This window comes from Molossus molossus, unplaced genomic scaffold (assembly GCF_014108415.1).
Source record: "Molossus molossus isolate mMolMol1 unplaced genomic scaffold, mMolMol1.p scaffold_m16_p_20, whole genome shotgun sequence".
NCBI lineage: Eukaryota > Metazoa > Chordata > Mammalia > Chiroptera > Molossidae > Molossus > Molossus molossus.
In genome coordinates, this window is record NW_023425356.1 from 27029389 (window position 1) to 27046666 (window position 17278).

The window sequence follows — 17278 nt, forward strand, 5'->3', positions numbered from 1 at the left end:
AAAACTAGTTAAGTATAATACATCATGTAATAAAATATTGTGTAGCTGTATAAAATATGTTCTTTAGACACTGATATGGAAAAATGTTCAACATGAATTGTTGTTACCAATTTTTTTTTTTTAAGAAAAGAGGAGGAGCTCGGCCGGTGTGGCTCAGTGGTTGAGCATGGAACCATGCACCAAGAGGTCGCCGGTTGGATTCCCAGTCAGGGCACATGCCCAGGTTGTGGGCCTGATCCCCAGTGGGGGGCATGCAGGAGGCCAGTCGATGTTCTCTCTCATCGATGTCTCTTTCTCTCTCCCTCTCCCTTCCTTTCTCTGTAAAATTAATAAAGAAAAAAAATTTTTTAATGAATAAAAGTACACCAGAGTCCTATTGTTGGTGTATGAAAGCCGTCTAGCGCAGTATCTGGGGAAGCCTACGCACGGCTGCTCACTGAGTCATAGGGTCACACTGAACAGCATGGGAACTAACATGCACATTTGTGTGTTCACAGCATGTCACTGAACATGCGACTGCGTAGCAGACACTGGCAAAGACGCAGACTGAACGACGTGACTGAGGAGTGCAATGCACACAAGAAACAGCCCGAATAAGATATGCTACACAAAACCCGTTAAAGTAACATTTAACTGCTGACGGAAATGACCCGTTCTGATCAACAGGTTTGTCCTTGGACACAGCTACTCATGCTCCATGTCCAGCACAACCTGGATGCTCCCACACCCCGGCTTCCTGTAAATGGCAAGGCCGCTGACTTTGTTTTTACTGGTGGCTCCTCTCCTTCCCTTGTTTATATCGCCTTTGCCCAAAGATCAGTCATCCAAAACTGCTCGCCCAGCCCAGGAACTCGCCCCCTTCCCAGAGACCGAGGCAGCGAGGGCGAGGGCGGGAGGTGCACGGAGCTGCTCCTCGGTGCAGGCGTCCTGAGCACTGCTCCCAGCTGGAAAGCCTGGCTTCGGCTCCCAGCTCTGCCGCTCCGGGGCTGGGACCTGGAGTGAGCGAATTCCCTGTGCCTCTGTTTTCTCTTTCACATCACTGGTGATGTGGTTCGGACCTCCCGGACTCTTCCTCCCCTGGCTGTTGCTAGAAGTTCGAGTGAGACAGACAAATCGGGTCCAAACAAGGTGGCCGGAGAACAGTCCTTAAGCAGTAAGTGTCAGGACAAGGTGGTTCTGATTCTGACTCCCTCCCTCCGGGCTCCAGTGTAGGGGAGACAACATGAAAGGCGCCAGAGACATTTCAGGAAGAACTGAGTTGCTTGGCATCGGGATGAGGGCTGGAGAGGCAGCTTTCTCCCAGACAGACATGCTAGTGGAGGCCATTGCTCCTTTGGTGAGCCCTCCCCCCACAGGGCAGGCAGATGGCCGCCATATCTCCATTGGTTGATTCTTGTTTTTTTTTTTTTTTTATCCTCACCCGAGGACATTTTTCCATTTTTTGTACAGATAGAGTGGGAGGGAGAGAGAGGAAGGGAGAGAGAGGGAAACATCGATGTGAAAGGGACACATCGAGTGGCTGCCACCCGCACGACCAACCAGGGCCGGGGACAAACTGCAACCGAGGTACATGCCCTTAGCGGGAACCGAACCCGGGTCTCTCTGGACCGCAGGCCGACGCTCTAACCGCTGAGCCAAACCGGCCAGGGCTCCATTGGTTGATTCTTGTATGTGCCTGACCAGAGATGGAGTCTGCAACCTTGGTGTATTAGGACAATGCACTAACCACCTGAGCCACCCAGCCAAAGAGAGGCTCGCTTTTTTCCCCGAGATTATTTGGGACCAGAAAACTGGAAATAAGAAGTTCTAGCTTCCTCGTATCACTGTTGGGGAAAGGCTTTTGCCTTATCCCTAACAGGACTTAATTTGCTATTTTGTACCCTGGAGGGAATGGAGGTTTTCCCTATAGCCCTATGGGACTCATTGGGAAGACAATGATCCAACCCTAACTGAGAGGCTAAGTGCAATCACTTTGGGAACCCAAGGCTTTGGGAGGGTAGAATCCAGGGATTTCTCAGACCTAGTCCTGACCAACGCAGAGAGGGGCTGTGTCCCCATGACCTCTGAGTCTGGGACTGTTCTCCATTCTCAAACCTCCTCTCCTCCAGTATTCTTATCTGTGGTCCGGACTTCCCCAAACCGCGACCCCTGCCTCCCTGAATCTTCCTCATCCTGTGATTTCATTTCTCTTGGTGTACAATGGACAAAGGGAGAAAATAGCCTAGTCTTGTCTCTAACATTCTTTGTTGCATGCCGGACAGCATTAATAGTATTAAAATAGGAGGAAAATTGGCCTGGCCAGTGTGGCTCAGTGGTTGAGCGTCAACCCATGCATCAAGAAATCACCGGTTCAGCCCTGGCCGGTTTTGCTCAGTGGTTAGAGCATTGGCCTGCGGTCCAGAGAGACCCGGGTTCGGTTCCCGCTAAGGGCGCGTACCTCGGTTGCAATTTGTCCCCGGCCCCGGTCGGTTGTGCAGGTGGCAGCCACTCGATGTGTTCCTTTCACATCGATGTTTCTCTCTCTGTTCCTCTTTCTCCCTCCCACTCTACCTGAACAAAAAATGGAAAAATGTCCTCGGGTGAGGATAAAAAAAAAAAAAAGGGAAATCACAGGTTCAATTCCTGGTCAGGGCACATGCCTAGGTTGTGGGCCTGATCCCCAGTGCGGGGCATGCAGGAGGCGGCCAAATCGGTGTTCTTTCTCACTGATGTTTCTCTCTCTCTCTTTGTCTCCCTTCCTCTCTCTCTAAAAAAATCAATAAAGAAAAAAATAAAACATTTTTAAATAAAATAAAATAGGAGGAAAATTAGGAAAAAAATTCTCTCATCTCAGTTGGTCCAAGTAACTCTTTTAGCTCATTTTTCTCAAGCGGGGGTGGTAAGGGTCAGTGAAACAAAGATGGGCGCGTTTGGAGAAAGGGCAAATGCTGCCCAGCCCTTTTCAAAGCCCTCAGCAACTTGTCCCCAAGCCTCCCTCCTGGCACCTTGACTTTCTTTCCTGTCTGACCACATTTGGCTGCTCGGTGTCCCTCACCTCTCCCTTACTTGGCCTGGCTCTTGTTTTGAGATTTGATTTTTACTCTGAGCTACCCATGCCAACACCTGTCCGGAGATATCAAGCATGTCTACAAACTTCTCAGGAGCTGGCCTGGGCCAGGTTAGGAGGGATGATGGGGCCAGAGAGAGAGCGTGTCGCTCAGACTCGTTCTTATTGTCTTTGAGATTCTTTTCCTCTTCTTGACTCTCTATCTTTTTATCTGTGTCTCTCTTCGCCTCCTGTCTGTAGCACTGTGCTGCTTACACGGGGTGATTCACGGGTGAGGTGGTGAGGAGTGTTTGGGGCCACAGACTCCCCGTGGCACATCTTCCAGAGTGCCCATTTTACTTTTAAAATTTGGTGGGGAGATCAATTATTTTTACACTAAAACGACATAAAAACATTATATAGCGTAAATAAAAATTTTTACCTTTTAAACCTAAAATACATACTTCAAAGACATTTGTGAGTTGTAACAGACTCCTTTGGACTGCTCTGGAAGTCCTAGGAAAATGATTCTCTCTCCCTAATCTTCGATGGCCTTCAGAGGAAATATTTGCTCTAAGATGTCCTTAGAGCAGAGGTGACTAGCAGACAGGTGTCAGGCAGTTATAAAGGAGCTGAAGCAGGTGAATGTAATACCATAGGGAGTGGTGAGAACTGGCAAATAAGAGCCTGGCTGGCCCCTTTAGTGCCAGCAGATTGATGCCATGATATGGTGTGGGTTCAGTGTTACCAAATAAAATTGCATTTTAAGAGAAGCCAGAACAGTAGATTTTAGTGAAATTTTGTTTTTTTTTAAATGTTTATAACCAATTGAAAATTTTCAGAAGAAACAGGTTTCTAAATGTCTGCAAGCTGGCCCAGCCAGTTTGGCTCAGTGGTTAGAGTGTTGGTCCACAGACCAAAGAGTCGAGAATTTGATTCCGGTCAATGGCACGTAACTTGGTTGCAATTTGTCCCCGGCCCGTGTGGGAGGCAACTGGTTGATGTATCTCTCTCACATCGATGTTTCTCTCTCTCTCCCTCCCTCCCACTCAATCAGATGAACAGAAAAATATCGTCAGGTAATGATTAACAAAAAAAAAAAGTGTCTGTAAGCTGATTCCATCTATGGGCCCCTGGTTTGCTGCCTCTGACCCTCTGACCTCTAACATTTTCTTTACTTTCCAAAGGAATATGAAGTACAAATCTGGGCTCCCAAGTTCTCAAATTCTGTTCCCAAGAGTTGGGCAGTGAGGGGCATGAGGTTGCAGGAGAGTTTGGAGGTCTCCTGCAGGACAGCTTGAAGAGGTAGAACTGAAGAGAAGCATCTGGGTACCACTGGCAGGCTATGCCTTTTCCCCAGGGAACCAAAGGGGCACAGGTGGTTTCCTTGATCCACACTAATCTGGAGCTACATCTTGTGGTCTGGAACAAATGCCAAGGATTCCTCAGAGTTGGAAGGTGAGTCAAGCATGAAAGACCAGGAACAGAGAAATGGGAGATCAGGAGACAAAGGATTAGCTGTGAGTGGGTGGACAGATGAAGGAGGAAGTCAGGATCCAGACAGGTGAAGTGGAGAGGGAGGCTCCTTAGCCACAGAACCATACAAGGGGAACACAGTTCTCATGCCCCTGACCCCACCTTCCCTTCTGTAATTGAAATCCTTCCTCTGTCCATCTGTCCAGAAGGTTAAAAATATTCAAGCTGGGCACTCAGCCAGACATTTCCAAGAACCTGTTTACTAACTATTTGATTGACTTGGAGAGGTAGTCAGCAGCTCCATCACCCAGTAAGGAATAATAGACCTTACTTGACATCTCGAAACTCAAAGCATGTGGGATTCACACCTATGTCCCCGTGTTTTTCCTTCTCCTTCTCTCCAGGTCATCTCGTCCTGGAGATGACCAATCATTTGGTAGTCAGAAAAATCCCAGCCTTCAGAATCTGTTTATTCCTCTCTCCTTATATAACAAGCCCAGTGGAGAGTACAGGAGGGTCAAATCATGTGAAAAGTCAGGAAAAAACAGGAATTGGCTAAATTGGGCCTTATCAGTGGGCTCACCTTAGGTGGTTTTTGTGCTACTCTGTCTACTCCACCTCAGGGAAAATAAAATCAAACGAGATGCAATACCTTTAAATAAGGAGTCTGAGAATTCTTTGTAGTGTCACATTGTATCCAACACCTTCTGTTCTTCAGCTGATCACTCCAAATGGTGGGAAGCTTTCTTCTGGAGTTGTATACTAAAAAGTTAAGAAAGCTCAGTTAATTTCTAGAAGGTTCCAGAGGCCTGAGAAGCACACTGGGAGTATGAGAGAGATAATGCAGGTGTGAAGAGGGCAGTCCTGGCCTGGGGATGAGAGTCCCAACAGTGGGCTACCTGTCCCCGACCACAATAAACTCCAGGCTGAATCAGCCTCTATGCACTGACCTTGAGACAGGCCAGTAAGCTAGGACAAGTGGAAGATGGAAACTGAAACAGATAGTTAAACAGCAGTTTGCAGCCACCTAGTAAATCCTACCTTCCCTAAACCAGGGACATTTAAGAGTAAATGGTTTGGTCCAGCCGGTGTGGCTCAGTGGTTGAGCGTCGGCCCATGTACCAGGAGGTTGCAGGTTCGATTCCCGGTCAGGGCACATGCCCAGGTTGTGGGCCAAATCCCCAGTTGGGGGGCATACAGAAGGCAGCCAGTTGATAGTCTCTCTATCAATCAATATAGAGAGTTTCTATCTCTCTCTCTAAAATCAATAAAGAAAGCCCTGGCCTGTTTGGCTCAGCGGTTAGAGCGTTGGCCTGCGGTCCAGAGAGACCCGGGTTTGATTCCCGCTAAGGGCATGTACCTCTGTTGCAGTTTGTCCCTGGCCCTGGTTGGGTCGTGCAGGTGGTGACCACTTGATGTGTCCCTTTCACGTGGATGTTTCTCTCTCTCTCCCTCCCACTCTATCTGAACAAAAAATGAAAATATGTCCTTGGGTGAGGATTAGAAAGAAGAAAGAAAGAAAGAAAGAAAGAAAGAAAGAAAGAAAGAAAGAAAGAAAGAAAGAAAGAAAATAAATGGTTTGAACTTCTCCTCCCCAACCAGAGGGTAAATAGCTTAAATCACCCAACTTAGGGAGACAGATAGCAGAAATCCAAATAGTGTCATTTGCCAACCACACCCAAGGACAGATGAAGTAAAGAGTAAATCTCATTTTGGTACATCAGCATAAAGCTGACAAATATTCTATTGAGATGTGCCCTAAACACCCAGTGGTTTAAAACCCCTCAAGCCCTGGCCAGTTAGGCTCAGTGGTTAGAACGATGGCCTGCGTTCCAGAGAGACCTGGGTTCGGTTCCCGCTAAGGGCATGTATCTTGGTAGCAGTTTGTCCCCGGCCCTGGTTGGGTTGTGTGGGTGGCAGCCACTCAATGTGTCCCTTTCATGTCGATATTTCTCTCTCTCTCTCTCTTCCTTTTTCTCCCTCCCACTCTATGTGAACAAAAAATGAGAAAATGTCCTCTGGTGAGAATAAAAAAATAAGTAAATAAAACCCCTCAAAACCAAGGTTCCAGCTCCCAGCACTCCTTTCCCCACAGGTAGCATCTCCTAAACTTCAAGGGACCCATGAGGCTTGTAACCAGGGTAGCAGTTCGTTCCAGACAAACTTCCTGAACCTGTCCCCAAGGTCGGTTAAACAAGTTGCTCAAAGTCATACAGCTTGTTAAGGGGTAGAGGTAAGATATAAATTGAAATCGTTTGGCTCTAGGGTATTTTTGCTTCACTATGACACTATACTATTGTAACCAAGTAGAAACTTTCTTTAATATGACCTTTCCTGCCCTGGCTGGTTTGGCTCAGCGGATAGAGCATCGACCCGTGGACCAGAGGGGCCTAGGTTTGGTTCCCGCTAAGGGCATGTACTTGGTTGCAGTTTGTCCCTGGCCCTGGTTGGGGTCATGTGGGTGTCAACTACTCGATGTGTCTCTCTCACGTCGATGTTTCTCTCTCTCTTCCTCCTGCTCTGTCTCAAGATAAATGAAAAAATATATATATATATTTCCTTGGGTGAGGATTTTAAAAGAATATATGACCTTCCCTCCTTTCTTTCTTTTTGATTCAAACTGACCTCATCCAGCACCTTGACTCATCCACCTCCTTCTCCCTTGCATGTCCACTCCCTTACTCATTAAGCCCACTGGACAGTGAGGTTCTAATCAACATCAAATAATCTTAAGAACAAAGCCTCAGGTCTGTTGACCCCAGAGACAGAATTTTGGTCAAACTAGATACAACATCTAGGCCTCCCTTGTGTTTTAGCTCCAGGTCCAGAAAAGACAAAGTGATCCCATGGATGATAGGACCAGATGATCTGATCAACCACACCCTACCCTAGCACCAACCAATTAATAGAGATAAGACCCTGGACCATGACCCCCCACTAATCACTATCATTAATGATTTTTCCACCATAAAACCCATCCCTTGGAAAATATGGGGAGCCAGGTCTTTGTGCATTAGCTAACCTGTCTCCAGGTGTGGGCCACTTCCTAAAAACCAGTCCTTACTTTCTTTGTTGCAAATTCCTGTTTGTGTCTCATGGTGCTTTGATGTGGACAGGCAAACAGACCCCTTCAGTCTGGTAACACTACTTCTCCTTAATAGCATAGGAAGGCTGATGCTTGAACTTTTTAAAGGCTATAGACTTATCTATTGAGCCAGGTCCTGAGGCCCTGGATCTGCAGCCATCTCCAACACGGAGTTTTGCTTATTTATTTATTTAAACCCTCACCCAAGGATATATATATATTTTTTTTATCCTCACCCGAGGACATTTTTTCTATTTTTTGTTCAGATAGAGTGTGGGAAGGAGAGAGAGAGAGAGAAACATTGACGTGAAAGGGACACGTCGAGTGGTTGCCACCCACACGACCCAACCAGGGCCGGGGACAAACTGCAACCGAGGTACATGCTCTTAGCGGGAACCGAACCCGGGTCTCTCAGGACCGCAGGCCGACGCTCTAACCGCTGAGCCAAACCGGCCAGGGCTGTTTTTTCCTTTATTGATTTTAGAGAGAGAGGAAGGGAGAGGGAGAAAGAGATAGAAACATCAATGAGAGAGAACATTGATTGGCTGCCTCCTGCATGTCCCCTCACTGGGGATTTGGCCCACAACCCACACATGTACCCTGACTGGGAATTGAACTGGCAATTTCTTGGTGCATGGGTCAACACTCAACCACTGAGCTACACTGGCTGGGGTCAAGGATATTTTTTATGAGGAGGGGGGAGAGGAAGAGAGAGAGAGAGAGAGGAGCATCAATGTGAGAGAGAGACATCAGTCGGTTGCCTCCTGTACACACCCCAACTGGGGATCAAACCCACAACCTAGGTGTGTGACCTGACCCAGAATCGAACCCACAGCCTTTTAGTGTACAGGATGACACTCCAACCAACTGAGTCACCTGGCCCGGGCCCGAGAGGGACTTTTTCAGCTTAGAAAATGGAGGTGGATATGGAGTCAAAATAGAGAATGGGCCAAAAGTTTCCACTTTTCCACTCCAGAACTATTGAGGTCAGGGTACTTGGGACAGTGACTGGGCCATTGAAGGGGCAGTAAAATAGTTTCCTTATCCACTTTATTCATTCTGTCACTTAGAGATGGTCCAAGGAAAGAACACTAGGAAAAGGTCTGTATGCTGTTTGAGGAACTGGACAAAAGTTACTCCTTCACCCCATTTCATACCCTTCAACTACCATGTGATTATTTTTTGTTGACCAGCTGCTTGGGCGGATCCTCTCCCCACACTTTTGCCTCCTAGTGCCTCAGTCCAAGTTACTACATCCTTGTGTTTTGAGTCTGTTCAGAGGTATCAAGGTAGCTAAGGACGCTGGTCGGAGAAGTACCTGCCCTTTTCTTGTTCATTTGACTTTAGCTTTTTTCTTTCTTTAGATAATTTTATTTCTGTGTTCTTTCAAATTTTCCCATACTACATTGGACCTAATAAATATATGATACTGAGAACTGGATCCCCTCTAATGGCTGTACATGTAAGTTACAGTACTTTATTTTATTATTATTATTTTTTATCCTCACCCGAGGACATTTTTGCATTTATCTTCAGATAGAGCGGGAGGGAGAGAGAGAGGAAGAGAGAGAGAAACATCGATATGATAGAGACACATCAACTGATTGGCACCCACACAACCCCAACCGGGGCCAGGGACGAACTGCAACTGAGGTTGTACCCTTACCGGGAGCCAAACCCAGTTCTCTCTGGTCCATGGGCTGACGCTCTAACCACTGAGAAAAACTGGCCAGAGCAAGTTACAGTACTTTAAAAATTAAAAGGCATGTGAGAGTCCAGCCGGTGTGGCTCAGTGGTTGAGTGTCGACCCATGCACCAAGAGGTTGCCGATTTAATTCCCAGTCAAAGCACATGCCCAGGCTGTGGGCCTGATCCCCAGTGCAGGGCATGCAGGAGGTGGCCAATCAATGTTTCTCTTTCTCTCTCCCTCTCACTTTCTCTGTCTCTAAAATCAATAAAGGAAATATTAAAAATTGCCCTGGCCGGTTTGGTTCAGCGGTTAGAGCACCGGCCAGCGGACCAAAGAGTCGTGGGTTCGATTGTGGTCAAGGGCGTGTACTTTGGTTGCAATTCATCCTTGGCCCTGGTTGGGGTCATGCGGGAGGTGGTCACTTGATGTGTTTCTTTCACGTCGATGTTTCTGTCTTTCTCTCTTCCTCTCCCCCCCCCCCACTCTGTCTGAACAAAAGTGGAAGGGTGTCCTCGGGTGAGGATAAAACAAACAAACATCAAAAAATGAAATATGAAAAAAATGAAAGGCATGTGAGAGGACCATGGGAAAGGAAAACCCCAAATATCTGCCCACGTAAGTGGAGAAACAGCTTGGCCAGTAGCCTAGGGAAGTGTACTTAAGTGAACCTACATGCAGAAAATGTTCTGGGGTGAGGTAGACGTGTGTAGAAGGCAAAAGAAGTCCAGTGAGGCCTTTTGTGCTCTAAGGGAGGGGAGTTTCCTCTGGACGAACAGCTGTATCTGCTTATTTCCTTCCTCAAATTTTGCTGCATTGTTCAGTATGATAGAACTAATCACGTGGAGCTTATTCAACTTAAGTTGAACAAAAATAAAAATTCAGTTCTTCAGTCCCCGTTGCCACATGTCAGAGCTCAATAGCCACAGGGCTAGTAGCTACCATATTAGCACAAATACAGAACGTTTCCATCATCAGAGAAAGTTCTACTGGACAGTGCTGGATTTGAGATATGAGGGAAACAGGAAGGGGCGCATATGTTCTGCCTCTTTGAAGATCAAATCTCTAGCAGACCTGAGTATGTTATCTGCCCTCTCCCTGTCATCCCCTTCTCAGATCAGGTACAGCAGCCAGGTTGTGTACACAACAAGCTTTGTGCTCCACGGTCTCTCCTTTGTCCTGCCTTCTAGCCTGCTCTTGTTCTTGCTCCACCTCTCCAGTCCCTGGAAAACCAGCTGCAGAAAAAACTTTTCCATCAACTTTGACCTAGTTTTCTGGTCACAGATTTGAAAAAGGGAGGAGCCACTAAATTCTTGAATAGGGAAGAAAAGGAGGAGGCAGGGGTGAGAGTCATTAACCAGGGCAATAGAGAGCTAGAGACTTGACACCTTGGTAAGAAAAAACAAAGAGCCAGGAAAGCGCAAAAGAGCTACTGATACTTAAAGACACGAAGAAAGAAAAGATCGACGTGGAAAAAAAATTTTTTCAGTTTTACTTTCTGTTCAATTCACAATGATTTCATGAATTTCCAAGAATCTGAGGTTTGGAATTAGTATGTAGAAATCCACAGAAAAGCCAAACCCCAAATTAGGGCCAGGACTAGATCTGTCTACAAAGGTTTAAATGAGCCAGAAATCAGAAGTACATTAACCCCTGCCATTTCAGGATTTCTCGTCCTAGTCACTCCTTTAGACATAATAAAAATAATTTCAATTAGAGCTGGAATTATGTAGTATCGATCTATTGTTATTACCCAACAAGGAAGAAATAGAGACTGCTGAAGCATATATATCCTAAGGAATGAGGGTAGAGTTGAATATTCAGCAAACATTTACTGAGTTATAATTATATCCTTGGATAGGTACTGTGCTACAAACTTCAGAAATAAAAAATGGGAGCAGCCTTCAAAGAATTTAAGCCCTGGACAGGTAGCTCAATTGGTTAGAGCACTGTCCCAAGGTTGTGGATTTGATACCAGGTCAGGGCACATACAAGAATCAACCAATGAGCCCTGGCCTTTGGTATCCCATGCATCAAAAGGTCTATGGTTCCATTCGGGTCAGGGCACATGCCTGGGTTGTGGGCTTGATCCCCAATAGGGGGTGAGCAGGAGGCAGCTGATTGATGCTTCTCTCTCATTGATGTTTGTCTCTCTCCCTTTCCCTTCCTGTCTCTCAAATTAAACAAACAAACAAACAAAACAAAAACAAACACACACACATAAAACAAAACAAAGAAAAACCATTCACTTAAAAAAAAAATTCAACTGCCCTGGCCGGTTTGTTCAGCGGTTAGAGCGTCGGTCCGTGGATCAGAGAGGCTGTGTTTGGTTCCCGCTAAGGTTTCGGTTTGTACCCAGCCCTGGTTGGGGTCGTGTGTCTCTCTCACACCGATGTTACTCTCTCTTCCTCCCTCTCTCCCTCCTGCTCTATCTGAAGATACATGCAAAAATGTCCTCGGGTGAAGATAAAAAAAAAAATTCAAAGATGGAACAACAAATTGATGTTTCTGTCTCCCTCTCTAAAAATCAATAAAAAAAATAACAATACTCAAAACTCTAATAAATCTTTAAGTCCTGAATAACTATCTTGTCTTAGTGCATATAAACCAGGTTTACACTGGGAAGAAACCACGATGAAGCTAAACTATAAAATATGGAACAGTAAATCCTTCCTACCAAATCCCCTCACAAATCTCATTTCCTTTTTTCAAGAGCTTATTAAAAAAAAGCTCATGCACTCCAAAATTGAAGAAATTTAGTCATGACTAGCTATAAATGTGGGAAACTAGCTTAGATCACCATAAGATCCCATCTAGTTCCTTATTCAATTGGAAAATATAGCTCAATTATCTTCCTTCACCTCTCCACCCCCCCCTCTATATTCATTAAGGTCAATAGGTAATACTCCTTACAGGGCTTTCAAGAATGGTGAAGTAGGGGAAAATGCTCCTTTAGGCACACTTTAAAAACTTTATTCTTAGATTTATTCATTTGAGAGAGACATTTAGTGTTCCAATCATTTGTGCAGTCATTGGTTGAATCCTGTATGTGCCCCAACTGGGGACTGAACCCACAACCTTGGTGCACCACGATGATGCTCTAACCAACTGAGCACTTTCTAATAACTTCTCCAACACCATTTCAGACAAGAAAACAATTTTTGCCATTAAAAAAACTTTATTTTTATTTATTTATTTTTTACAAAGAATACCCCTCACTGGGGGTGAAAATATATCTGGTTAAGTACAAAATATAGTTTTTTATCATACAAAAAGATACACAATTAAAAAAACAAACAAACCTAAAACACCTTCAGTCCATAGTTTCTCAGAAAACGATGGAGCTCAGTGCTCTGACACAGGACAGGGAACAAAGTGCTAAAGGCTGCAGGGAGAGAGGGGCTGGTAACATCTCCCGTCTCCAATCTCCAACACCGGGCAGAAAGGGGAACCTTGGAGGCTTTTGTGAAGGCCTGCCCTCTAGTTTCTCACGGAAATGTCTGGAGGTTCTGATCAGTGTTGGGGCATCCTGATCTAGTTTCTCCTGGAGTTTGGAGAAGTCACAGTGGGCAAGGCTGATATGATATAGCAGCAACCCTTCTCATACAATTACAGTGTCAGAATTACAGAATTCTGTACACTGGGGCCAAGTCTCAAAAGTGATGAGCAACACTTCCCATTTTTTGTCCTTTGGCTTATCCCTAGAGACATAGTAGACCAGTTTTAGCTTACATATTGAGATACAAAAAAATAAAAAAAATGACAAACTAAAGTGCTAAAAACATCACCTCAGAATCAATTCCAAAGAGTCACATGAAAAGAAAAACACTTTCTCCCACACAAAGACGTCTACAACAGAACACAGTGCAATAGGTTCTAAAAATGGCTTATAAGACCTTTGGTGGGGCATAGTTATTACTGCTTTAAGCCAGATTAAAGTACATTCTCAGCAAAGACAATCTTAGAGCTTCTTCTAATTCAAATAAGAAGCTCTCCAAAGTCCAGACCAAACTGGCTCTGGTAAATTTTTTCCCCCCTCTATAAATGTACAAACAAAGGGCCAAGACGATTTTAAGAACCTCCTTTTCCCAAAGTTCTGAATGTGATTTCTTTTCCTTTTCATTTTCCCAGTTTGCTAAATTGTCTTTGTTCCACATGGTACAGAAGTTCAAGGTCTGATATCCTTATAATAATCTATATATTCCCCTCCAAAAAGTCTTTGGAAGAACATACCAGGAGGCCCTTCCACCCCTGAACTCAAAACTACTGAATATGCCTCAGTTTTCAAGATCTCAGAAAATGGGATGGGCCTAAGTTTTTCTAGTGTGTTTTTAAACCCATCTAACAAACACCCCAATATCACAACATCTTGGCTGGCGGAGGATGAGTGTGCACCCTTTAAGGCTCAGGAGACTGCCTGCTGATCACCTCCTACACTGGGGAGTCAGGCTGGAGTGGACCAACTCCCACTGTAGAGACCATTGAGTCTCTGAAAAAGTAGGAGTCCGAGAAAAGGCGGAAAGAAACAAGTAGATACAGCTGCTTCTTTTCTTCCACATGCTCACTGCACATTGTTGTTGAGGATGCAGGGATCCACCTGGGAGGAAGAAAGGAAACACCATTTTAATTTGGTTAAGAACTAAAAGAAAACCCCACTTTAGGAATCCCTCCAAGTCAACTTCCTATAGAAGGCATGGGACAAACGTAGTGGTAAAATGACAATTCTTACCTCAGTGTAAGTAGGTGGTGGCATGAACTTGAACTCAGGAGCATACATAAAAATAGGGCTGTCTTGAGAACCATCTGTGTCATCTAGCAGAGGAGTGGTGGGGCTCTCCAAACGGTGATCTTCAGGAATGATATCCATATAGCAAGGAGGAGCTAGAGAAGAGAGTGCACGGGGATGAGAAACCGGGCCAAGAAATGCCTGCCCATTGCAATTTACAAACCCAAGTGGGTCAGAGGGTAAGATAAGACATTAGGTCTGGCTCACCTTCTGGGGTATCAGGGATGTTTAGATCTACCCAACTCATTTCGGAGCTGGTTCGGCTGGCCATGCTGGATGTCCGGCTGCTCAGACTTGACCCGCTCCTGCTGCCAATTACCAGGGGCAGGTCAAGAATAACTTTCTTGGAGCCAGGGACGCTAACATAAATCTAGAAAGGAAGTTGGGAGTTTGTTAGATTACAGGTCTGGAAAAAACACCACTGCTATTCTGACAGATGAACAATCTCTCTCCAATCTCACCCACTCACCAGCAGGAAATATTCAACACGCAGGATGTTGCAGCCCAGGATAGAAGGCCTGATCTTCTGCACCCGAAGGCTCTTGCCACGCCATGATGCACAGGTTCCTGAGATAATGTGATTGCCTCTAACTGATGACAACTTCTGTGTCAGCACCTTGGTTTGGCCATTGGCCAGGTAAGTATGGCGGGCTACGATGGCAGCTTTGGGAACCACGATTCGGGAACATGTATTCTCAAAGTCAGCATGGATGGAGATCTCATCACCTACCAACCAGAAAGATGAAAATCAAGCTAAGTACAGTCACAATGACTTTTCTTCTGTACCTGCCCCACCCTTACCCCCAAATCCAGTTTCTATTTTGTTAGTCTGCTATTTTTTAAGCACTAGGCTTTTACCTTCACAAAATCCTTTTCTGTCAATTCGGGCAGACACAGACACCTGCCCATCAGGAATGAACATGCAGGAAACTTTCTTCTCCTTTTTGGCAGACACTGGTGCCTATGTAAAATAGGAAGGAGAGGTTGTTATGAGACTTTCTAGAGATCCTTTCTCTGCTTTTAAGAATACGTTTTTATTTATTTTAGAGAAAGAGAAACATCCATCGGTTGTCTTGCCTCCCCCATATGTGCCCTGACTGGGGATTGAACCGGCAACCTAGGTGTGGCCCTGACTCGGAATGGAACCCGAGGACCCTTCCATGCGTGGAACAATGCTCCAACCAACTGAGCCACACGGGCCAAGGCTCTCTGCTTCTCTTTACTTTCCACTCCTTACCTAGATAGAACAGGCAGCTTTCCCTCCCACCTTGATGACTCAGGACTTCATTCCCTAAGGTGCTTCAATCTAATGCCCAATTTATGTGACTTATCATCCCTGGGACCCAAGAGAATAGAATCTTAAAATGAAACTCACCATTAAATCAGGAGTATTGATATCCACTAGATCCATCACTTCAAATTTTTTCTTTGTCTCTTGCGTTGGCTGACTGGGGCGATCAAGAAAAGCCTTTACCCAGTAGTCCACACACCCATATTTTCCTTTGAAGGATGTTCCCAGAGGCCTGTGTCAAAAAAGAAAAAAAATTAAAAATACTTTCCAAGATCAAATGGGGGGAAAGATTTTTCGATATAGAAAAGTCTAAGGATGCATTCAGCTGACACCTACCCCTCAGGAAGCTCAAAGCCGAACTTGTACTCATATTTGTTTCCAGGTCTCATGATAACCATCTCATTCTCACCTGAAGGGAGAGAAAAGCGAGTAGACATTAGGTTTCTTGTTACACTTAAAATGCACCTGTGTGACAAGGCATTCTCAGGCAGTATGCAAGAGTACTGAAGTACCCCATTTTCATCCACTATGTTCTTGAGAAATTCGGATGCATTTTGTTGGGCAAAAACCTGCAATGCCTTGCAACATTTAAAATGAAGCTGCTATCATCTCCAACAGAAAACAAGCGAAACAGAAACGTATGCATACAAAAGTATATTTAAATAGCTAAGGCAAAATCCTGCAAGATTACCTTCAGAACAGGGCACCATAAGAAACTGGGCAAATCCAGTCTCTTGCGGGGGGTGGGATGGAGGGTGCAAATTAAAATTTTAAAAGCTAGGGACGCACCCGGCCGGCCGGGGCGGTGTGGCCCAGTGGTTGAGCGTCCACCCATGCACCAAGAGGTCGCAGACCCCGGTCAGGACACAGGTTGTGGGCCAAATCCCCAGTGGGGGGCATGCAGGAGGCGGCCAACTTATGTTCTCTCTCATCAGTGTTTCTATCTCTCCCTCTCCCTTCCTCTCTCTAAAACCAATAAAGAAAAACAAACAAGTAAAAAGGTAGGGCCGCAAGACAAAATTCAAACCGCTCAACCTGAGCAACCTCCAGTATTTGGTATAAGGTCCATTTATTCAATTCTCCGCCCAAATCAGCTTTCACCCTCCAGCCAAGAGCCGCCAGGCTGCTCACCTGTGGGCTGGTCCTCCAGGAGGAGCGTGTCTTCGTAGCGCAGGTACTCCGAGGTCTGCTTGCACTGCTGGGACCCCTGCATCCACAGGACTTTGGCCACTCCACAAGCCAGGACCCTGACAGCTTTGACGCGGGTCACTTCACACACCTCGACCACCACTCGGCCGGTCACCTTCTCCCCGCTGCCGTACACCTTCTCGGGGTCGTTAAAGACCACCTCGAAAGACTTGATCTTCTTGAACATCACCATGATTGGGCTGGGGTGGCTGGAGAGTTGAAAACGGGAAGGAACAAAACCCGAAATCCACGGACCCTTTCGAGTGATTGAAGATGATTTCCCTCTTCAACTCACAAAAATGTTTGGGGGGGAAAAAAGTCAAAACAAGGTAAGCAGTTGGTTATGCCAAGGAATTTCAAGGGAAAAACACGCTCCTGCGGTTCCTCCAGCAGCTGGAGAAGCGCGCTGGCTCTGGCTGGTCGGGGAACGAGCTCACTCCGCGGAATCAGAAGCGAGTTTCGCCCGAGAGCCGGAAGCTGCTCTATATAGTAGCCGGGCTGGCACGGCCACGCGAGCGCTCGCCCTGGAGGCTCGTGCTGCCCTCGTGCACAGCCCTTCCATTGGCTGCCTGGTCCTTGTTTACCAGGAGCCTGGCCAATCAGTGAAGTCGCAGAGGTGCGTGGACAGCGTGTGCTCCTGGCGGGGAAAATAGTGCCTGTGCACCGCTGCCTGGCTGGGAGGAGGGGGCGGAGGGCTGCGGGGCGGCCTCGTGGGCTCAGAGGAAGGAAGGAGGACCTGG

At 46.1% G+C, this 17278-nt stretch overlaps 1 protein-coding gene across 1 annotated transcript; it reads right to left on the bottom strand.

Moving 5' to 3' along the window:
* Positions 1-13320: 13320 nt before the first annotated feature.
* LOC118637386 (thioredoxin interacting protein) lies at positions 13321-16996 on the bottom strand. Its single transcript, XM_036272793.1, has 8 exons — positions 16482-16996; positions 15687-15759; positions 15435-15582; positions 14918-15020; positions 14529-14785; positions 14267-14429; positions 14003-14154; positions 13321-13870 (listed from the first exon to the last, which is right to left on the bottom strand). The coding sequence occupies exons 1-8, from the start codon at positions 16729-16731 to the stop codon at positions 13835-13837; spliced, it is 1182 nt and encodes a 393-aa protein (XP_036128686.1). The 5' UTR covers positions 16732-16996; the 3' UTR covers positions 13321-13834.
* Positions 16997-17278: the final 282 nt, after the last annotated feature.